Source organism: Aphis gossypii, chromosome 1 (genome assembly GCF_020184175.1).
Source record: "Aphis gossypii isolate Hap1 chromosome 1, ASM2018417v2, whole genome shotgun sequence".
In the NCBI taxonomy this organism is placed as follows: domain Eukaryota; kingdom Metazoa; phylum Arthropoda; class Insecta; order Hemiptera; family Aphididae; genus Aphis; species Aphis gossypii.
The window spans coordinates 75,645,415-75,671,165 of NC_065530.1; the positions used below are offsets into that span (position 1 = coordinate 75,645,415).

The following is a 25,751-nucleotide window of genomic DNA, read 5'->3' on the forward strand; positions in this document are numbered from 1 at the left end:
TATATAAAAGTTAATTTAATTTTAAACATCAACATAAATTATAAAATTATTACTCCAGCTTACAATAACACATAAAACATAATAAAATATTGAAACTTTTTTTTAAATTTTGATTATTTAACAGTAATTTTATTATTTAAATAAGTTTAACAGTTCCAGTACAATGACCACAACATAATTGAATATTAGATTCTATTGCTTGTGATGCTTCCATTATGGCATTACATGTTGCATCAACATTATTCATTTTTTCTCTGGGCATTTTTTGTGCCAATATCTAAAAAAAAAAAAAAAAATTTGATATTAATAAGATATAAAACATATTAAATTATATTATTATTATTATAAAAGATATAAACTTGATAAGTTTTTTTTTTCTTAATCAATTAAAGTATATTTTATACAGAGAAAATTATCCCTACTCAAATATAAATAAAAGTGATGACATAATATGAGGTCATACATTTAAATATTTTAATTGTTTTGAAATAAATGTATTATTTTATTTTTAACGCAATTTTAAATTCCATGGATAACTTTTGATAATGTAATTAAATATCTAAGACAAAAGCTTTTGAAAAAAGACAACTTTAATCTATTATATGATAATTTTCTTTTCACAGTAAGTACATCACATTGAATACAAAATTGAAAATATTTTCTGAACAAGCCTAACACTAGCCATCAATACTTAAATATATAAATATTAATTATGTCTATTTAACTTTCAATTAGCATTGAACACAGTTTACATTAGTACCAACCTATATTCAGAATATAACAAAAAAAAATTAATAATTAATATTTTTAACATTATACTCTTTTGCTATACATTTATACATAAGGCACAAATAGATGCACTGTGTAAAGTATGATCATAATGATTCACTAGTCCAAAATCCAAAATTGTTTTTACATAGGGAATTCAATACACAATGTTTTATTTGATATAAAATATACCTATATTTTGTCAGTTACACCGATAAAGTTATTGATACAATAAACAAATCAATCTAAAAATATATTTAAATTTGTTTTACAGTTCAATTGAAAATAATCATCCTACTTTATAAAATGTGACCATACACCCATATGTATCTTTCGTTAAATTTGATTTTAAATTTTAAAATGTAAAGGTTAAAAAAAAAATTAAAAACTAAATCATTATGTAATAAAAAAAATATATTTAACATATATTTTTTAGTTAAAGGTTCCAACGGTGGACTAAATAAATTCATGATAAATGTGGAGCGCTACTCTAATTTTTTAACTTAATTCCTCATAAAGAGCTCTAGCTATTGGTAATAACTTTTTTGGTAATCTGATTTTTCTCAAAATAATGTTATATTATACATACACAAAATATTACACCTATTTCCCGTTAAACCATAATATTTGTCAAATTTTTTGACACTTAATTTTAATTTTACTTTTTTATAATAAATAATTAATTTTTTTCAAACTTATATTTTTTCCAGATGTCTAGCTTTATCATAAGATACATTTATGTTTAAATGAAAAGTTAAAATAAAAATACATACTTGTTGAGCTTGGGATTCAGCTTGTGTTTGGTGGATAGCAGAATGTACTTGGAGTTCTTGAATTTGTGTGGTTAATAAATGTTTTCTAAGTAACAACGATATTCTGTTTATATCTTCAGCTATTGTTGTACTGTCTAGTAATTTTTGTTTAGTTGATACTTCAAGTTTATAATAATTTTGTAATACTTTCAAATTCCTATATAATAATAATTATATTAATATTTTATATCTTTCGTACATTCCATGTTTAACATACTCATGAGCCGACTTCAGTAGATGTCTATTTTTTCGATTTTCATCCAGAATTGTTTGTAATGTAGCTTCTAATTTATCCACTCGGTTACACAGGAATGTCTTCCACTTGGATAAATCTTCCACTATTAAACTATAAAAATATTAGTTAAATTAGGTATGTACCTAGAAATTTGTTAGAAAAAAAAGATAATATTTTATACATTACCTGCCAGCTAAAAATTTACTACGTAACACATCTCGTTCTCCAGCTACTGTTTCTAATTGATCTTGTCGACCAGCTAATGCTCCAGTAAAATTGAGCAATTTGTGCGCCAATAATACTTTATCCTCGGTCAACATTTGTATTTTGGCTTCTATATCTTCACCAATAGACGCAACAAGCATATTTTTAAGTTCGTTATTAACTTGTGCCTGTGAGCCCATTTGGAGATCCATATTAGCTATCTGTTTATTAAGTTTATCAATCTCTTCTTCTAGGTTCTAAAATCAAATTTTAAGATGCATGGAACATAAATATCAATTAATAGCTGAAAAGATGTATATTATATTATTCTATATGTTAATGTAAAATTACATAATATTCATCTCTTCACCTGTTTTTCTTGAGTCAGCATAGATATCACATCTTTATCTTCAACTCGATCTTCAGTTACATTTGATGCTTTACTACAATTAGACGCAGTCGACAGTCTTCTTTTAAATACAGCTACTGATGGTTGACCCAACTCTGGCACAATTGAACGCACTGCTGCCTTGTATGGCTCATAGGGAACAAATTTTGGTTCTTTATCGGGTGACTTTTTAATATTCTGATATTTTTTTGGACCGGGTGTCATTTCATGCATAGTTTTATTAGGATTAAATTGTCTGTCATTAGATAATACTTTATTGCCATTTAATATCTGATTTATTTTAACTATTTCATTCTTTTTGTTCTGTTTCACAATCAAATCTTTAGATTGTACTTGTGCAGTTGAAGAATTATTTGAACTGTCCATTTTAAATGGTACAAAATATGTATAATTTTTTATAAAAAGTTAAATAGACAAATCGGTTAGTTGTTGAATATAATTTTATTCTCAAATACTTATAATTCGTTACTTTTGGAATTAACGAGTGTTTGATATATTGGTATTTATTGTCACAGCCATTATTTTTTATTTGAAATAATTAAATTGCTTAATATTACTGACTAAAATAATGAATAGTATATTAAAATTAAAAAAAATATTTTTTTATTTAACAGTATAATAGTATATTACACGTATTCACTAATAAACCATAATAATTGAGAATAATTTAAGTATTTAGTTGTGATAACAACATATTGATAACCATTATCTTCTACGCGTATGTAATCGTGGTAAGAACAGATGATATCACCATGGAATTTTTGAATACCGTTGCTGATAATAAACGGAACAAATTCCTCCATAGACGTAATAATATAAAAAAAATTATACCTATGTCTATGAATTCATCTGACATGGATACTTATAATTCATAATGATAATTATTTATTAATAACCATTCCGTCACAAAACTCATTTTTTTTTTATATATATATCATAAGACATACCTAGATCATAGATTATAAATATACGTAAGTACTTGCTTATGTAATTAACAGAATTAATTATTAAGTCTGCGAAATATAAATTTATATTAATTAAACACAAAACGTGAAATACAACAAAAATAATTTAAGTCGATATCCGATAAATCACTTTTGTATAATATAGTCATAGTATAATGCAAAAATGTATGATTTAAATTTTTATTTATCAATCCTCCTGAAAATATCAACGATAATAATTAATAGTAACAAGAAACTAGACCTATCTCGAAAGGTCTCATCGTTACAATTAGACTAGGACATTACTCTAATAAAAAGTAATATTATCTACTTAAATATTTCACATAACAAATTGGAGCAGTGCAGTAAATTTTAAAGTTTTAAACACGCACTTGACGTTTTCAAATATGTACATCAATAAAATTGTTTTTTTTATATTATTAAAAATCTTGTGAATTTTTAATTTTTTTAAACACACTCGGTATTTTTACAGTAGTAATAATTTAAGTATCTTGTTTGATGAATAAGCAACTATAAAGGCGATTGACTGATTAAAATGTTTTCATATTAACAGAATGTATATTTTTCTGATTTAACTGCAGTTAAGTGATTAAATTAATATTTTTAATCTTATTTTCCGATTATCTGAAATTTTGTGTGATACCTATATATAAATGATAACGCCAAGATAGACTTAGGTATTTCATATTTGTAATTTGTATTAATGTTTTATTTACCATATAAGAATTATCATCACTTTACATTGTTGCGATAGTTAAAAAATATATTTTTTAGTATTTATACTAAATTATACGTGATATTCATTCGAGGGATTTTATTATATTACACTTAGTAATAATTAAATATTCCGCAGAAAATTGTTTTTTTGAAAATTATGGTAGATAAATATTGAACATCGAAAACACTTAGTTGAATTTTTATAAAAAGTTTAATAAGGGGTAGTTTTTGACATGCATACATGAGTTGTTTGTTATTTATTTCTCGTATCTTAACTCTAAATAGGCACAATGAATAATTAACTTTTAGTTGATTGAATATTTTATTATTTTAACATCAAATTTCGTCAATAAATAAAACTATAAAAAGAGTTAACATAAAAAATTTAAAGTAATCGTTATATAATAAATGGATAGATATAGCAATATAGGTAAAAAAAATTTTTTTTAATTTTTTACAAAAATTGAGTAATGAAACATATTATAAACCAAAAATTAAATCAATAGTGAATCTAGACAATCGAATAAATTAATAATTGTATACATTCTTATATTATTGTTAAAATTTTAAACGTGTTAATTACGTATAAGTCGTATGATATTATTTACGGGATATTTACTACCCTAGAATCCTTCAAATGTTCATACTTATAACTCCCCTATGTACCTATGTATTAAATAGATTGTAAATATCGTTCCAAATTCCATAACAATAATATCCGTATAGGTTCTGGTGAGAGTATTAAATATTAATAACTGTTTTGTGTAACGAAATAATTTTTATTCTTTAAAGTCACCTCAACAACATCTGCTACAATCACGAATCGATATATATATGATAGATTTGTATAGTGTACTTATTATTAGTTATTGACATAAGTTTATGTAGTATTTAGTATTAATAATGGATTATACTTTTAATTAATATAATATTACAGAAAATTCCTTGTATAATAAAACTTTGCTTTCTAAATATCCAACTTTTACAGTTATACCTTAAGTTTATACACAGTTTTATTTTATCTCAATATTGGCCTTATAATAAATGTCTATTTCAGTTATACTCAACACTTTTTTTATAACCTGTAAAAGACTAACACAGGGCATAATACCTACTAAAAAAATACTAATTTATAGTTTATAACAATTGTAACACGGCGTTAAGGATAGGCATTCGAGCTACACATGCACAATTACACCATTACGGAATAATTTTTCTTATCAACTTATTATAAGAATAGATAATTATATTATTAATATTTTTTTAAATAAGTACATCAAAGTTCTATTTCATAAGTAAGTAAGTAAGTGTAAATAATTGAAAATTAGTTTATTGTAATATAATATATTTATAAGTATAATGACTGAACGTATCTTTTAGTAATCGACTGTGATATTATTAGAAATATAATAATACGTATTTGATTTATATGTCAAAACATTCGTTAATAAAATATAAATTATTCTTATCTTACACAAATTGTTCGGTGTTCAATAATATTGTAGTAGACTATGTAAAGTAGAACAGTATTAGCGGACAATAAACATTATAAAACCAATCACCAAACTTTCAGAGTTTAAGCATACATGTAGGATGTAGGTACTTGAATGAAAATCATAAACGTCAACAACTGAGAAGTGAGTAAGTGAATTATTTTACTATAAGCAATAGAATTTAGTCTAAATGTTAACTTTTAATTAATATAATATACCTTATTTAATTCGGTCAATTAAGATTATGCAAACATTTTAGACTTTTATCGGGTTATTTATAAAATAATCAATTATTAAAAAAAATTTATTAAATTTCCAAAATACAGTTAAAAATAAAAATTGTTAATTTTAATATCAAGTCTTTAACGATGTGTCATGAATAATGATACAATAAATATACTTAATCGCATTTTCGTCCTGATCATGGGATTATGGTCGTATTCTTGCAACAGCAATTCATTCACTCGTAAAAGGTCTACAGCAAGAGACTGATTGCTGGACGTCCTTAACATTATGAATTCAAGTCATTTTAGTAATGCATTTGACTCAGATATAATTATAAAACTAAACAATACCATTAAAATATTCTTTAATTGTTTTTTTTTTTTTTTTATCGTGGTGATTTCAGAGACAACCAATGTCTGGATAATCATTGTTTCACTATCATTACTTTTATAGTATGTGACCATCATCTAGTATAAAAACACAAAAATCAATTGAGAAATTGAGTATAAAATCTCACCATCATTTTTCCTGAACATAATAAATAGATAGACAGGGTTTTGTTTGATAATAATTAATTTGTTATTTATTGGCCCAGTACTATAGTATATATGGCTCTAACCGACTTCACCTGACTAAATAATTAATTAAACGTCGGCGATTATAATCACCTCACTAAACATTATACGGCCCTACTGTACGTAATAAAATATAATGTTAGGTATTAAACATAACATATATTTGAGAGGCTTATAATATAATTATGTATTATTATGGAAATTTCCAAGGTAATTACTATTATTATAGCTAACTCAAAATTCCTAAACTCTTTTATTTTTAATAATAGTTTAATTTTGAATAAAAATTCAAATGATAATAAAAATAGTTTTGCACAATTAATAAAGATCATACATTGACAATGCATTAAGTATTTCATTATAATTCATTCTTAAAGGTTTGGTTCAATAAAACATTTAACTTATACAATAATATTAGATATTAATATATGTATTTACTTTGAATATTGTTTAATAATTTTTATTCACTATACTTGTGAGTCTCTTAAATAAAATTACAGTTTTCTATTTCAATTTAAAGGGAAAAATCAAATGTAACAAAAAAGCCAATTGTTATTTTAAAATATTTTAATTTGGAATTTCATCCAAAAAGTAAATCGAGGGTGTTTTGAAAATTTTTTCTAATTTATGTATTTGAATTTTTTATGCCGTGGATAAAGATTAATATACATAGTATTATTGTTATAATATACCTAATTATATTATAATAGTATTAAAAACAAAATTATATTTTTATCAAATTTTAAACAATCAATCAAATAGATTCAAATGATTTGGTATATTCTACCTTTTTTTAAAAATATTTTATTGAACTTATGAAAAAATAATTTAAAAAACAACCTATGTACCTATGTAAAAGAAAAATTTTAATTACTCCACAAAGTAAAAGTACCTACATAGTTTTGTAAGTATATTTATAATAGCGATGCTAAATAATTATGTGAAGAACAAATTTAAAAGATCAATAAAGAATTGTTGATATTTCAATATTTTATTTATATTTTATTTTAGTTTTCAAAACAAATTTTCAAATGAAAAGCCTAATCAGTAATTCAATAGCACAATATTTTATCATCTAAAATAAAATATGATATTACTTTATATTTGTACACATTATTATTTATTATATTATTTTTGATTTATGTAGTTTACATATTACTTTAAAGAAAATGTCAAACACTATATTTTATACAACACAATACATCTAATTGTAGCGCAGTACAGTGAAACAACAAAATGTATTAAAATGTGCACTTGTATTTGAATTTGATTTGTGAAAAACGCTAAGTGTTCACAGTTCATTATATAAATATTAATTCGTTTTAATAAATTTCCCCATTATTGTTAACTTTAACTGACTCAAATGGAAATTTATTATAATAATATTTATTCGTTTTTTAAAAAATTAATTTTTTTTCTAAAAATTAAAATAATTTTTAAGTTAAATTAAATATTTAGATTCTGAGTGGAGCGATGAATGTATTGCTTTTATCACGTCTATGAATACACAAAAAGTTGTTGGTAAAACGTTTTAATTTTCAAAAATGGAGTAGGTTTTTTATATAAAATTGGATCTAGTTTGTACTTTAAACTACTAAACTAGATAAAACATAAAAATTCATAGTACTTATTTTTATAATAGGGAAAAAACAAAAATTAAGGAATATGGGAATTTTTACACAAATCTAATTTTTGACAGAATACATTTTGTTTTTATGATGTAACTGAAAAACGAAAAACCTTAACATATACTTAAAATTTTCACCAAATTATTGTATAATCATTTTCATTAAACAATACAATTTTTAAACACTTTTAACTCTTTTTGAGTTATTTATAGGTACGAGAAATTTTCAATTGTTTTAGTTTTTTTTTTTTTTACTAATGTCGATCAAAAATTATATTATATTTTATTATATATTTATATTACGTAAATACTTGAAAATTGAATACACATATAATATATTATATTAAATAAAAAAATATTAAAAATTTTAATTTTTTTATATGCGTTTGAAGTTAAAATGTCACTGACATTTATCAAAATCACAAACTATTTTGTAGTTAAAATGTATGAACACTTTTTTTATTGTATCTAAGTTTTGAAAATTGAATACAAGATTCTTCATAAACAGTTTATATTGGAATCATAAACTCTTAACAATATTTTAAGATAGTTATTTTTATAGACATTTGAAGTTCCAATTTAGACTAAATTACTTATTTAAACAATAAATAACCATATGTTAATTATTTTGTTATAATTTAAAAATATTATATGTGCGAGAACTTGAACTTTTATGTATTTTACATATATTATTATTTTATAGGTAATAAAATGTTTGATTTATTTTAAAATATTTTCTATTTATAAGTGCTATGATTCTAGGAGTACTTTAATTGTTTATAGTATTTACAGAAAAATGTTATTACATCTTGAGATATATGAGTTGATCTAGTATGATATAAATATATTTTATTATATTAATTTAATACTAATAATATAATAATTAATATACGCAATATTTTTGGGAAAAATACATCAACCATCTATAGTATTAAAAATAAAACGATTAACTTTAATAGCTGTATCAGAAAAACATTATTATTTGATGATGTAGGCTGACCGTTTCCGTCTCGAATCGTTTTTCGTACACAATGATATATCATTGAATTCAAGTAGACCTATAATAGTGACCCACTCGACACCTAATATACAGAAGAGAGGTACTTACTAAACTACTTATTTTATATATTATTTTTGTATTTAGTAATTGAGCTCTTAAAGGAAGACTTGAACAATAACAAAACCATTGTGCTAAACGTCGTTCTCTGTAAGTAATTTCAAGTAGTATTCAAAATATATTAGAGGGTAATAATGAAAAACTTGATATACACCGTCCCTTCATTGTGGCTATTTTATCAAGAGCCTATTCGTTGTGCATCAATTTATCGCCACTGGTTCATGACTCTAAACGTAGTCCTTTCCAACATTTCATCGTGCTATAGAGATAACCAAACCTAACCTATGTTATAGAGATGATCTAATTTAAAATTCGTATAATGTTAACAATAGTTGTAAGTGTAATGATATGCTGACATATCATTGCAGTACCAGTAGTTCAAAGATAATAAATAAAAAACGGTCAAGTTATGGCGCTCAGATAGTGATTTCTTTTAATATAAATCTTTCGTCACTGATGAAAAGGACAATTCACATTATAAGATCACGTAGAAACTCACACGTATTTGTGATAATGGAGAGCAGGACGTGTGACTTTATCGTGTGCCGCCAGAGACATTGTATGGCCAAATAAAGGTCTCTGCCATCTAGGACAAAGCTAGTTTCTTGGAAACACAGTGTCCTTTGATAAAGCTACCACCTATTCTTATTTGTATTACCTCATTAAATTATGGCACAATGTATACACCTACGAGTAGGGTAAGGTACATAAGTGTAACATATTATACTTTTTATTATTATTTTTATTATTTATATATCATTTTTATACTACGGCGTACTTGATCATATTTTCAAATGCACGACTTCGAGCCTTTCAAGGCTACGAAGATCAGGAGGAAGTAATTGCGTAAATTTAATGTTTGTATCCGGTAGGCGATTATATTTTCCAGCATTTTTAAATGTAAGGAAGAATCCCTCAGACCTGACCTTATTATACAAGGCGTTTGCCCTTGATTATTACAATTAATTTTTATTTTTATTTAATTTTTTTATATATTATTATACATAATAGATTAAGGATAAAAGTGGTATTAGTATATTGCATTAAAAATATTACTAAAAATTATTCAAAATCTTAATCTGAATTAGAAGAGATTTAAATGTGACCTTATGCGATATGTTTTAAAACTGAAAAAGATAATCATAGTAGATAATCATAATAATTCCAACTATTTCGTGAAAACATTTTAATGGCAAAAACCGTTTAGTAATGTTTTAGTTTCTGTTAGCCTTGGGTTTTTTTTTGTGAATTTCTTCCTTAGTTAAGTGTGTTATAACTTACAATTCAATTATTTTGAACTAATGATAGAATAATTCAAAATATATTAACAAATGTGTGGTTTAATTTAGCATTGTTTATAAGGAAAAGCTTTTTATCAAAGTGAAAGCGGGTTCATATTAAATTAAATCATAATTATCTTATACATAGAACATTACATTCACTTATTTTATAACGTGTACACTGTACATTTTCTTCATTGAAGATAGATGTATCGTATATATAATTTTTAAGCTTTTTACTTTAAACACGTTGTAATGCTACTTACAAAACAAATTGAAATTTATTTAAATACTAAGCATACATTAACCTAACCTAACTTATTTAGCTTTAGAAGCTTGTAATATTGTTCAAAATTATATCCATCCAGTGCAGAATTAATTAACATGCAAATGATTAGTAATAACAATTAATTCGAGTTTATTAATATTTTTTTTATTATTTTTTTTATAATCGAATTAGTTTTAAGTTTTAATCATGAATGTTTATTATGTATGAAGTATATATAGTTGCTAATAAAGTTTTAATTTGTGTCTAAACCTTTCTAAGTAATTAGAGCCTTTTGGAAGTAGTATGATTTGACAACCAAAAAGATTTGTGTGGTTAAATTTGTCACTTCATGTGATTTCAACTGTTGAAAAACCGGCGGGAGACTTTAATATATATATTTTGACAATTTATTGAAATGAACCTACAGTACTCAACCATTTTTCTGTTTTAGTCACTTACATATTTTTGTCACTTGGATTATAACATAATAATTCTAAGGAGACTATATTAAAGAGCGAAAATGTTTCGCAAAGGATAAAAATAAAAACCATTGTAAATACATTTATAATTGTTTAATACTTTATGATATTAAATTTTATTAAAATTAAATATTATTATTAAATTAGTGTATATTTTCCCTTAGTTTTAATGTTCACTAAAAATCAGTAGGCTACAGGTTGAATATGGCTGCTATGAACGTTAGAAATGTCAGAAATATTATAGATACATTGAATAAGCTATTTCATACCAATTTCTATGAATATGAACAATTTTATTTTCCAATTTGATTGCATCAATTGCATCAAAAAGGTCCAAAAGTTGCCATAATAAAAGCAAATGATACATTGAAACTTAATGATAATAGTAGTGACTATTATGTTTCATTGGTACAAATACAGTATTCCTAGATAAACCATAAAACCAGTGGGGTGGGACATTTCTAAAATTAATTTTTACAACCGTTACGATGGTGTCGGTGAACATGTTTGAAACAATATTAAATTACAGTTACTAGTACTCCCGTCAAAGTGCATTTTCGCGTAAACAAGTTTGGCGTATATAATAGCCATACCTATTAACAAAATAATAAAATATGACGGATATAACAAAATGTAGATGATTAGATAATTGTAATTGTTTCTTTTGCTTGAAAATGCGAGTTTAACTTTATTTTAGGTATTTTAATTATATTAGCCATGTCTCCGTCAGTTCCAAATAATATTTTATCGAGAATGAAAAACATTATTGAATGTTTTAAAATCAGTGTTAAATAATTTTACATAATATAATAAGAAGAGTTGACAATGCACCTGAGGCACAAAACTAATTATCAATTTTAAAACGATTATCTATTTAAAAAACGTTTACATTTTTATAAACATTAATAATATATTATAAAATATCATTGATTAATATCTTCAATAAGCCATATTTTAGTAATCTAAATAGTTTTTACTATACAATACAGAATTAAGGATTCATTTTTGTCGATGAATTATTTATTAACGCACAATATCAGTTTCAATTTATGTATCTCATTATTACTCTTCTAATATCTATATATAAATAAAAATTTAATATAATTACGAATTTAAAAAAAAAATAAATTTAAATACTAAGTACACAATATTTCATGAATATAAATTTGAAATTTAAAAAAACATTTGTGTTAAAATGGATAACATTCGTAATAAGTAATAACCAAATTAGAGTTAAACGTGGGTAGCTTAAATAAATGACACGCCAAGTATATTTAAATCATCAACGGAAAGGGATTCTTTGGGGTAATATAGTATAAGTATATCTAGGTAATGGTTTCATTTTAAGTGTTACCGAAAGCTTAAACTGAAGCTCTACAGAAGGATTTTTTTTTTTTTTTGAAAACAGTTCGTTTGTTAATTTATGTACATCAATAATTATGTAGACAGGGGATCAGCAATCCAAATAAGTGGGTAAATTGTTTGAAAACGTATGGGAATGGGGAAAAATAATATATATTTCGCACTTTCAGCCGTAGAGAATAAATTTGAAAAAAGCTGCCGCGGAGGGTGTATTATACGTTACGTATGTAGTATACAGTTGCGGATTTTAGACGTCCCGGTGGCTGAAGGGGAAGGGGTCGATACTGCGGGGAGGTCGGTGTGAGCGTTTGAGTGGGGTGGGGTCGGGCAGCGGAGAAGGAGCGTAAGTGATGGACGAGAAAGAGGGAAGAGGATCGGTAGGTAAGGCGGAGTAACGGTTGGCGGAAGACGGTTGGCGGCGAGGGGGAAGAGGAGGTTACCGTCAAAGACCATGTGCACGACCGGAGATGACGTCACAGGAACAAACGGGATGTGTCGCGCGCGAGAGGGGAAATATTGATTCTGGTACGGCGGCGCTGCGCCGACCGCCGCGTTTCTCTCCGCGGATTTCTGCCGCCGCGGTAGTCTCTCTGTCCGAGCCGTCGGCCAACCGACGACGCATACCCGGATCCCGGCGTCCCGTGTACGCGCGTTGTGTCCGTTACCCTCCCACACACGACATTCATACACACACACACACACCTATACATATACCCACACACCCACATACACACACACATACACACACTCACATACACTCATTCACACACACTCACACATAGAAAACACACTTACACGCACTCACGAATACGTACAAACACACACACACACAACGTAAATAATACTCATCTGCATGACGTACGGTACACGATAATAATATTATACACGTTATATATATATATTTTTTTGTGTTATCGTAAACGTCGGTTTTTCGTTGTTGTTTTTTTTTTCAAATTTTCAAAATCTTTTTTTTTGTTTTCGTTTCGCGTTCGTTCGCGAATCGCAGTGATAACGACACTATTGTAATTTCGGCGAACGATTCAATATTATAATATAGGCGTGCATGTGCGCGTAACACACGGAGTATTATAATATACAGTGAAATACCGTTCGCGAGCATTATCTATATTTCTCCCTCCTCGACGCCGCCGCGTGTGCCGCCGTCAGCCCTCGCGGCGTCCGCATCCGACTCTGACGCCGCGCGTACATTCGCGGACGCCGGTGCAGTTCGTTTACGCGCCCGCTATGATAGTCGTGTGTATCGCATAAATTGCACGTGCGGATTTCGATCGTTCGCCGCCGCGGTCGGTGGTCTGAATCTTGTAGAGAGAGAGACGCTCCGGCTACGGACTGACGGCTGTCGTTTTTTTTTTTTCATTTTATATCATTATCGTTATCATTAGTATCGTTATGACCGCCGTCGTATTATAATATAATAATATCATCGTACGATAACGTGCGACGGACATCGGTCGTCCTCGCAGTAGTCGTGATCGCCGCCGCCGCCACCGGCACAGCCGCTGCCGCAGCCGTCGTCGTCTCCGGTGCCGGAGCAAAGGAGCCGCCACCGACGTCTCGTCCTACGAGTACTCTACACTCGCCGCTCAGGTAAAAACCATTACGGTATACAGTAACAATATTATATTTTCATAATTCAAGCCGGATACGGCTACGTCGTTTGTCGTCGCGACGAACGGCTTCTACCCGATACGGTTCACACTAATCGCGGTCTAGTTACTATAAAGACGTTTTCAGAGTTTGACTCCGAATTCCGCGTACACGAAAACGCCGCACGCGACGCAGCTGTGAACTCGGTTTTGTAAATAATACAAAATATTACTTTTGAGTAGGTACCTATACCGGTCCGAGCACGATCGCTATGATATAATTTCACTTCAATAATAGACCGAACCTCTATGTATTGACGTTTATGTTCACATCGCAGTTATATCTATCTACAGGAAACTTTTCTGATTCGCGTCACGCATTTCGGACTGGTCGGTACTTATATTATTATTACGTTCTACGGTCCTATACACATCACTGGGTGTATAAACCGTATCGATTTCACAGTATTTTTTCGCATTCAGACCTCTGTCTAGTTTTATGTACATTATATTAAATTACACAATAATATATTCACGTATAGGTACATTCTTATTTTGCACATGTATTCATAGACTATCGGAAACGAATATTCGTTGCGAAAATATGAGTCGAGCATCACTCCTAATTCTATAGTATATCTAAACGTCCGTAGAAAAATTTTAAAATTAACATAAAATATTTTTGCTGTATGATATAGGTATTTACTTTTACAACGAGTAGTAATAAGATGTGATGTTTTAAGTGTTTCACAATAAACCATCTTTACAAAAAGTTAATAACACACAATTCGGTAATATTATTAATATTTTAACAGAACAAACATATTTACTAAGCCATATTTAATACGTATTTTTGGTTTTAATATTATACTTGCAAACACACGAGTATAATATAATAAATTGATTAATAAAATGGAGTCTATCCCGTGGTCGGTATAGTTTTATTTGAGGTTAGGTGTGTGTAAAATACAGGCTGACAATATCATAGCTGTCGATGGAACTTATAGCTAGGACCGCGTAAAATTGGGCTTAACAATAATAATACATATTACACGGCCACCCCTTATTCTTAACCCATTGACCACCGACACCGCGGTGTATTAATATCATATTAAATTACACAAGAAGGCATGCTGTGAAATGTAATTGGTGTATTATTATTATTGAAAGGTTGTAGCATGAAAGGCGTTCACCGTGAGTCCAACGTCAAAAAAAAAAATACAAAAAAAAAAAATCGAAATAAAACCATTCCCGTCACCATTAATATGATAAAATATCTACTGCAAACCGTAATCAATGTATACTTGGTCGATTTTACATCTTTGCAGTAGTATTGTTCGATGGGCATTATGATTTTCTCTTCTTTTTAGAAAACAACAATTTGTAATAATTTATACGGTATAGGTACAATTTATATAATTTATAGGTGATAATAAATGGTATTAAGTACGGGAAGGTTAAATAATATCTATATAATATACAATATACTCACAGAGGTAATATTTATAATTTTGTTTACGTATCTTGTTAGTCAGGTTATCTTAACATGCCATCAATAGGACAGTGCACATATATTATTTTGTTTTTATCACGAAAAGCGGCAGAAACATTTTTCGTAATGTTCGACAATAAAAGTGCATTGTAACATAAAATGGATATTTGGACTAGTATTTAAATTATTAATGTATAGGACATAGGTCATATAATACCTATAGGATGTATAATAGGTATATTCATAAAATTTATGATATATTATATAATAATTATTAACATCCTCTTAGTTTTTTACACTAAAAGTTATAGTTTTTTGTTTTATTATTATTATTCTGTTTTATCAACAAATCAGGTATAGACATTTCTACATTGACTTGTAGTGTATTTATTTATTTATTTATTTTTTTTGACATATATTTAATATATAGTTTTTTATTCAAATACGTGAACGGTAACCGAATTTTTTTTTTTGTTTTTTAAAAGTACTGCTTTTACATTTTTATCCTTACTATAGTAAAACTTCTTAAACAGTAACATACACTTTCAGTTAACCAAATTTTATATATTTTAATTACAGTTTTTAGAAAAAGTTTTGATAATATAAGAATTAATCATACAATAGAGCGTAGGTACACAATAGATTTTTATGCTTGTTGAAAACAGCCAAAACAAAAGCCACAGTGTTTTTGTAGTACTCTTTAATGATCTATAATTAATAAAAACTGTTGAAATTATCTACATACAAATATGTTAGGTACATTATTGTGTGCTATATTTTTAGATATAAATTTGAGTTATTTTTAAAATTATCAAGCTTAAGTAAACAAAACCTTGATTAAACAATATCTTTGATAAACAAATAATTTTCTATGTACAATCATTGAAACGTAAGCAGCATACAGCGTAATTTCATATGTCACATAATGTATAATTATAATAATACCACAAAATGCACAGGTGACCATAATGCGATATACATCACATTTTTAAAAGTATTTAATAGTTTTGGTGTTAATTTTTAACTTTAAAAATGTGTGCCTAAATTTTAACTAGTTAAAAATTGTATGATGGAAATATATAAGTAGAAACAATTATCATTTTTTTATAGTTCTTTTCTCTTAATTTTAAAAAGTATTGTAGTTGCCTATACTATAAATTAAATTTCACTCTTTCGTATCTTCTATGGTGTATAAATACAGGTAGATACTGCAGGTTTTAAGAGAAGAAACGAAGAAAAATGAAAAGCAACTATTCAATTGGAAACAAAAAATTTGCAGGTTTATAAAAACTAAAAAGTTTGTATTTTTAATATTTATTATTTTCTTATATAGGTACATCGTACACCTACTACCTTTGTCTTTTTTTAATAACTTAATATTGTAAAAATTAAACAATTACCCCTTATTGAAAGTAAGTTTCTGATAAACAAATATAATTAAATAAAATTTTATAATTTACTAATTTGCAATACATTACAAACCTGTATTAAAACTGTTATAACATTCATAACAAAGTTAATAAGGGTAGATACCTAACATTTTGCATTATTAGTTTAAATATCTTAAATATTTCATTAGATATTGCAGAAATATGTAATATTATGGGCTATAGAATTTTTAACTTTAAAAATTCTAAAAGTCAAGAATAAGTCTCTACAAACAGCACCATAAAAAGTAAAATAAATATGATTGAAAACGTAATTATCAACTATAATTTATTAAAAAATGAATATTAAATTATGAGCGTACCAATGAATGTATTTGTTTTACAGTGATATGTTTTTTTCATTTTTTTTTCAAAACATTAAAAATGGTTCAATTTTAATCCATGAATGTAGTTTTTGTTAACAAAAAACTAAATCTAGTATTTTTAAAAGTTAGGTTAAGACAAAAGTAAAACCTCTTGGTAACTTTCAAAATAATTGAGAAAAACAAAAACTATCAATAAATAAAATATTTTGAAATCAAAAGTAAAAAAATGTTTTAATTTACTTAACAACTATTTTTTAAAGATAACCATGTACCTAGTGATAAAATATCATATACTTAAGATAGCGGAAATACGAATATTTGCGTGAAACCAACTTTAGATATAATTAGATGAATTGATTAAACATTTAAAAACAGTAGAAACTTGAATTTTTTTATAAAATATTAATATTTTAATTTAATTTTAGATGTTCAAAAAATTTTAGCTTCTTTTAAAATAATTATAGTCATATTAGTTTTTAGATTATTAATATTAATAAAAACAAATGCCAGTAAAAAACTTGAAAATATAACATTTTTTTTTTCAGAAAGTTAATTCATTTATCAAAAATACACGAGTTGAATTGAATCTTATTTTTTTTTATTCTAATTATGATAAAATTATATATTTAAACAAAAAATAATAAATTACCAACAACTTACACCAATCTGGTTTTAGTTATGATTTACTGTAATTTAAAAAATATTAATCTTAAAACCTTTTGTTGTTACATATATTATTATTTTCTATACACAAATATATTTTCAAAATAGACTAATTTTAAGCTATTTATATTTCATAAGTTCCTGCTCGACTTACCCGATCGTTTAACCTCCTTACTATCACTACATATATTACAAATAAATTATGGTAGTAATTTGATAATTGATAGAATGATAAGCCTTGGCAATGATCACTCATACTTATTTCTCTACTAATAATAATACTATTATCATTTTTATGCATATTATCTGTATGCGCATTAATTTTTGTATATTGTTCATTTTATTATTTGCATTATTATTAATTATTTTTTAAAAAAAATTGTTAAGCTGGGTATAATATAACATATTATGTTATACCAACTTAGATATACTATATTTTATGTAACTCTTGTGAATTATATTAACCTCTAGTTTGTAAATAAATAAATTAATAATAATAATATTATAACCCTAGTCTCATTGTTTTAACTGTTTTAAAGTACGCGGGTTTGACTTATTAAATATAACAATATAATAGATGATATGTTTTTGGCAAAAATTAGATCAATACTAATAGAAAATAATAATATATTTTTTTTAAATATACCTTAAAAAATTAATCTTATAAACACTATCACTATTCATTATCATATTTTCATATTTTCTATGCTATGATTTATTATTGAATTCAAATTTAACATATATTTTACAGTGACCTATTTAAAGACAATATACACTAAAAACTAATATACAGTAGGTCAATATCTCTTTTTTTATATTTCTTTTAAAAAAGTTAACGAAACGCATCAGTAATTTTTTATGAAATGTAAAATGTATTATTAATTTCTGTAATGTTTCAAGTTATTTTAAAGACCAATAAAAATCGTTTTGTCGATTATGAAAACACGTAGAGCAGACAATCTGGAGTGCACTTAGAAAAGTCGTTAAACAAAAATTTTTCATTCGCCTTTTTGCAGATCCTCAACGAACAAGTACACTCGATGTCATTTAAAAATATCTCATCCTTGAATTCTGATTAATTAGCCGGAAACAAGTGATTAATATTCACGCATTTTTCACTTTACACCTAAATTTAAGAACTCAATCAAGTGGTCTTATAATAGTACTGAAGTAATAAAATAAATCCATAAAAGTGATAATTATCTTAATAATATATACCTATTATACCTATATATTTTTTTGGTAAATAAATTTATAAAAACCATTATAATAATATCTATGTGTTATATTTATGATATAATTTTATAAATACATGAACATGTTTTACATTTAACATAATAGCATATTAATTGAGTAGGTATGCAATCAAAAATATTATATAATAATATGTATATATATAAATAATAGCCAAAAACTCTGTTTTGCATAATGAATAAATACATATTAAGTGAAAAAAAAAAACAAAAAACTACCTATTTTTAAAAATGTTAAAACTCAAAATAGCTGGTTTTTGTTGCAAATGTATAATACAATTAATTTATTGAAAATATTATTCATATTGATATAATTTAACAATGATATAGTACCTAATATTTATTTATAACAAGAAAACATAACTTATATCCTAAGAATAGTACAATTAATTAAAATATAGAACTCGGGCGATATCTTGATCTTGTGCGTATAGGTACTAATATCATAAAAAAAGTAAAATAAAAAATTACGTTCAAAACATAATTTTTATAGTTATCGTAATACTCTGCTAAAATTTTGTATGACACTATTCGTACTTTATATGTATACGTAAAATACATATACTAAATGATTTATCATTAATTTTATAGCAATAAGTCTAATTTTACACTCATTATATTCTGAATAATATATGTGTTCCTAAATTAAAGACATTAGATTTTGCACCAACGCCACCAACAATGCTGAGCAAAACCATTTATTTTCAGAAATATAAATGGTTTTTCTGCAAGATCTTCACCTTCTAGATATGTTTTTAATGTGTAATTAATTACCTGACCTAATTCTGATTTTCTAGTTTGAATTTAATCCCCAACTGCCCCACGTTGCCTATTTTGATGAAGATTCCCCATAACACCAAATCTATATTGATTTATTTTTCCATCATTTAATTTTGTAAACATACAAGTACATAGATAGACTGATTAGCGTTGTTGATAATTTATAACTCGTTGTAAATATGATTTATTGATTATATATATATTATACTATGCCATAATTTTAACTAATAACTAGGTATCTGATGGTTTTTATAACTTAGTAAAACGCCTATGCATTACGTAATACAAGATTATATTCGTACTGATCGTAATCAAAATATATTTTATATACCTCCATTGACCGTTATATAGTTCGAAAATTCGTGTTTTTATTTAATCATCCTTTTTAAAGTTAATTAAAAAATTTAATTTAGGTAAAAAACTACTTAATATTAAAAGTAAAACCTTTAGTTAATCTCAATATTATTTTACTTTTAATATTAAAAGTTATTATACTATATATTTAATACTAATTATTATACTAAACATTTACATATATTTATATATGACTGTACTTAGCTACATGTTTATCATACAAAAATATAATTAAATGTTTATAGGAAATGTATATACTAAACGTATCAATAATTATAAAAACATTGAAGAAAAAAGTTGTGATGAATATTAAAATTTCAGTATTCAAAATAAATATGATATGATATACCTAGTTTATTGCATTGAAAATTAATGTATGTTAAATGAAAAACAATATTTTAAAGTTATTTTTTTTAATACATTTTTTATGTTAAATTAGGAAATATTTAATACATAAAAAAAAATAGTAATGATCATTATTTATAAATATAAAAACTTATAATTGACGTTATGAAAAAATATCATTGTTAAAAATTACTGTACTTAATACTAATTAAGTCAACGAGGACTAATTAAATTATTTGAAATATTACATGGAATAATAATTTGATTGGTTTGAACGCATTTTCAATATTTTATTATGATTATAATCTACATTCTACATATTATTATAATTAAACTAGACATAAAATAGTGAAAACATTTTGTAGTTTCTATAGGTTATAGTTACTTAAAATAATTAGATATTAAGTATGATTACAGTAAAATAAATGTTTTTAAGTATTGCAGTGAAATTAAATTATGATTATCCAATATATTAAATTAAAAAAAAAAGTTATAAATAAATTCAGTTATTAATAATGTCAGATAAACATAGCACCTATTTATGGTATAATTTTTAACACCTTGTACTTTTAGCGACTATAATACATAAAAATTGAACCTAACAAATAGTTAACTAGTTACAAGTATTTAAAGTCATAATGAGCGTAGTAAATAGTTCAGAGACAATGTACATCTCACAAAATGTTAGCCCATTGCTCTACTCATATAAACTTTGAATACGTCTAAGTTATAACTAATTAACTAATAGTTCGAAATTAGGTTGTTATGTATCGAAGTACTTCTAAAGATAATCTGCTTTAAACATAAAACTTAAATTTCACTTATAACTCAAAATAGTAAAAACTTAAAAAATTATAATGACAAATTATAAAAAATATAACTGCTATTCAAAACTATTGTTTACAAAATAGTTAAACATTTTCGATAATAAGTGTATTATATACACTTTATATACTTGTGTGAATCACAATTCACAATATATACCATATAAATTCTTTGTTTATAGTAAAACTTCAATAGATCCATCAAATTATTATGGTTAACTATAGAACTAAACTAAATTCCACTAAAAGTTTCACTAAGTAAATAATTGGAAGTTTGAACCATAATATTTTTTCAAGTAAACAATATAATGTTTCTTGTGTTTTATATTTTTGAGTTTTAAATATATATTTATTTTTTCATCACGTAATATTAACTATGACTAATAAATATATTTTAAATTGAGTTTTGGACTTATTATATGTTTGCAAAGTGAAAATAATATCACTTTAAATATTCGTAACCAGCAGAACTAATATAATTCTCAATATTTTAGTGTGATACAGTCACAATATCTATAATTGGCCATGCATCTATCTTGTCTTATATATAAAAATGAATCGCAAAATTTGGTAAGCGCATAACTCAACAACGCCTGGACCGATTTCGCTCATTCTTTTTTTGTTTGGGTCGTAATTGTCAGGAGAAGGTTCTTACGGACGAAAAATTTGAGAAAGTTATCGGATTAGAGAAATATGACGAGGTGGTGATGAAATTACAGAGGCGCCATCTATCCAGCAAATAGTCAACTAAATTATTTTTGGTAGTCAATGGCAACCATTTAAATAAAATAAATCATTTATTTAAAATGTTTTTAAAAATGCATGCAAATAGACATACAAACAACGCAAATGTTCGCAAATGTTCGTTGAAGTCCAAGGATGGTTTTTACGGCTAGAAAAATTAGAATTATTGCTGGAAAACCCTAAAAATAGCCCTTTTCTTTTTAAAATAGCCCTTCCTATAATATTTATAATATAATACTGATCGTATCCATGGCAACCAACAATCGTGTTTTGTGCAGAGTGTTTAGTTAGTTAGTGTTTGTTTAGTTCGTGATTAGTGAAAAAATAATTTATATTTGATATGCCTCCTATAAGACGAAGCAATTTAGGTAGAAGAACCAGAAATGCTACAAACCAAGCTAATTACCGATCTAATTCACAAACGCGTGAAGCGCGAGCAAGTTTGAATCGAGCTGCTTTTAGTTACGATGTGTCAATTGACTACAGTAACTACCAATGTGTTGTTATTGGTTCTATGAACTCGGTTTGCTCACACTGTAAGGCATTAAAATACAAAAACGAAGCCAATGGATTGTGTTGCGCAAATGGTAAAGTGAAATTGATACCATTGGATCCACCACCAGAACCATTGTACTCATTGGTTTCAGGAATAGGAACAGATTCTATACACTTTTTGACAAATATCCAACATATAACAATTGCTTTCAAATGACTTCATTTGGGGCAACAAATGTAGTTCGGGAAAATTTTATGCCAACTTTCAAGGTATGTATTATAGCAGTTACTCATAATTATTTTAGCGAACAAAATTTTCTGTCACCAAAGTTAAGATGTGTCACTAATCTTCAATTTCTTAATCATTACGAAATATATCACTTAGTCATCATATTATATGGTGTTTCAGTTTCAGTGACACTTTTATTATATTTTATATTTGATAGATATTAGTTAAAACTAAATATATACTTTTTAAGATCAAATATATTTATTTTTTTTTGGAATTGGTGCAGAGAATTCCAATGATGAAGTTACCCAATACCAAATGGGCCGCTATGTCAGTAGTAATGAAGCAGTTTGGCGAATATTTTCTTTTCCTATTCATGAGAGACACCCTTCTGTTGTTCACTTAGCTGTGCATTTAGAAAATGGACAAAGAGTGTATTTTACAGCACAGAACGCAGTACAAAGAGCTGCTCACCACCATCTACTACATTAACCAGTTTTTTTGAGACATGCCAAAACGATGATTTCGCACAAACATTGCTATATTCTGAAATGCCAAAATATTATACCTGGAATCAATCCTCAAGGAGATTTATACGACGGAAACAAGAAAACCAGTTCCAGGATATACAGATGTATATTCCACCGATGCGATTGGCCGGATTTATTCAGTACATCCAAGCAATGATGAATGTTTTTACTTACGACTGCTATTAGTCAATGTACGTGGCCCAACATCATTCCAACAGTTACGAACTGTTGATGGTGAATTGTGTGTATCCTACAGAGAAGCCTGTCAACGTTTGCAATTGCTTGAAAATGACGCTCATTGGGATCAAACTCTCAATGATGCTGTAATATCATCACACACGCTCATCAAATACGAACATTGTTTTCTATAATCATATCTACATGCTTCCCATCAAACCCAATTGATTTGTGGATCAAGTACAAAGATTATATGTGTGATGATATTTTGTATCAAATACAGAATAGAATGGGAAATCCAAATATACAAATCAGTGAAGAAATTTACAATGAAGCATTGATTTCAATTGAGGACATGTGCTTGATAATGTCAAACAAACTATTAATTCAATTAGGCCTGACCGCGCCCAATCGTCCAATGCATGACGCTTTTAACCAAGAGTTGCATCGAGAAAGACTGTATGATCTCAACGATTTGAAAGAATTAATTCAAACAAATCTTCCACTGTTTCAACAATTCGCTCACAAAATAAAATTGCACTTGCACTCGCTTCGTCGGAAATCGCAGCAACTTTGCTTGAAGGTGGTCGAACAGCCCATTCAGCACTAAAATTGCCATTAAATATGCATAGCAATGAAACTCCAACCTGCAACGTTTCGAAGAACTCTGCAATGGCAAAGGTTTTGCAGCAATGTAAATTGATTGTTTGGGATGAATGCACGATGGCACATAAAAAATCTTTGGAGGCTTTGGACAGAACCTTAAAAGATCTACGGAGCAATAATAACCGATTTGGTGGTGCAATGATTTTATTAGCAGGAGATTTTCGTCAAACATTGCCGGTGATTCCACGATCAACGCCAGCTGATGAACTCAATGCATGTCTAAAGTCCTCCAGTTTGTGGAAACATGTCAAAGTACTTCATTTAAGCAAGAATATGCGTGTGGAGTTGCAAAATGACCAATCTGGAAACATATTCTCTAAACAACTCATTGACATTGGTAATGGCAAATTTCCTATAGACATGTTGACTGGCTGCATTAACTTTCCTCTAAGTTTTTGTCAGTTAACTCGATCAAAAGATGAACTTATTCAGAAGGTGTTTCCAGATGTTTCTCAAAATTACAGAAACCATGATTGGTTGAGCGAACGAGCTATACTGGCTGCAAAAAACATAGATGTAAATGAATTAAATTTCAAAATTCAAGAACAAATTACAGGCGAATTGATGATATATAAATCAGTTGATTCGGCTACTAATCAAGATGATGTAGTCAACTATCCACCGGAATTTTTAAACTCGCTGGATTTGCCAGGATTGCCACCTCACAATCTTCAATTAAAGGTTGGATCGGTGGTTATAATGTTGCGAAATATCAACCAACCGCGTCTTTGCAACGGTACACGGTTAGCGATAAAAAAATTACTAAACAATGTGATAGAAGCAACTATACTCAAAGGAAAGTATAAAGGAGAAGATTCTCATACCGCGCATCCCAATTATTCCGACTGATGTGCCATTTGAGTTTAAACGACTACAGTTTCCAGTGCGTCTTGCTTTTGCTATGACTATAAACAAGTCACAGGGGCAATCATTAAGTGTTTGTGGTATTAATCTAGAAAACCCATGTTTCTCACATGGTCAATTGTATGTTGCCTGTTCCCGTGTTGGAAAACCATCAGATTTGTTTATCTATGCGCCAGGTAATCAAACAAGAAACATCGTATACCACAAAGTACTACAATGATAATAATAATAATTATGATTCACATGATTAACAATAAAGCGATTACTTACTTTTAAATCATGACAGAACCGTCACCCTGGTGATAGGGCGTTGTGAATAAAAATAATTAAATAAAACTATAACAGTTAAAACTATAACTACTTACTTTTAAATCATTATATATGTTTTATTTAATTATTTTTTATTCACAACGCCCTATCACCAGGGTGACGGTTCTGT

At 27.0% G+C, this 25,751-nt stretch overlaps 3 protein-coding genes across 3 annotated transcripts in view; 2 read left to right on the forward strand and 1 right to left on the reverse strand.

Annotated features, from left to right (window-relative positions):
• LOC114123920 (golgin-45) lies at window positions 1-3,081 on the reverse strand. The gene is made up of 5 exons (XM_027987063.2): window positions 2,390-3,081; window positions 2,002-2,276; window positions 1,798-1,926; window positions 1,542-1,737; window positions 1-277 (listed from the first exon to the last, which is right to left on the reverse strand). The coding sequence occupies exons 1-5, from the start codon at window positions 2,792-2,794 to the stop codon at window positions 137-139; spliced, it is 1,146 nt and encodes a 381-aa protein (XP_027842864.2). The 5' UTR covers window positions 2,795-3,081; the 3' UTR covers window positions 1-136.
• Window positions 3,082-13,116: 10,035 nt separating this feature from the next.
• LOC114123894 (two pore potassium channel protein sup-9-like) overlaps window positions 13,117-25,751 on the forward strand; it is a 71,826-nt gene continuing 59,191 nt past the window's right edge. The window contains exon 1 of the mRNA XM_050198915.1: window positions 13,117-14,144. The gene's annotated coding sequence lies outside the window, so the exon portion shown is untranslated. The remainder of the gene's footprint in view (window positions 14,145-25,751) is intronic.
• LOC126555195 (uncharacterized) lies at window positions 24,455-25,297 on the forward strand. The gene has a single exon (XM_050210177.1). The coding sequence runs from the start codon at window positions 24,455-24,457 to the stop codon at window positions 25,295-25,297; it is 843 nt and encodes a 280-aa protein (XP_050066134.1).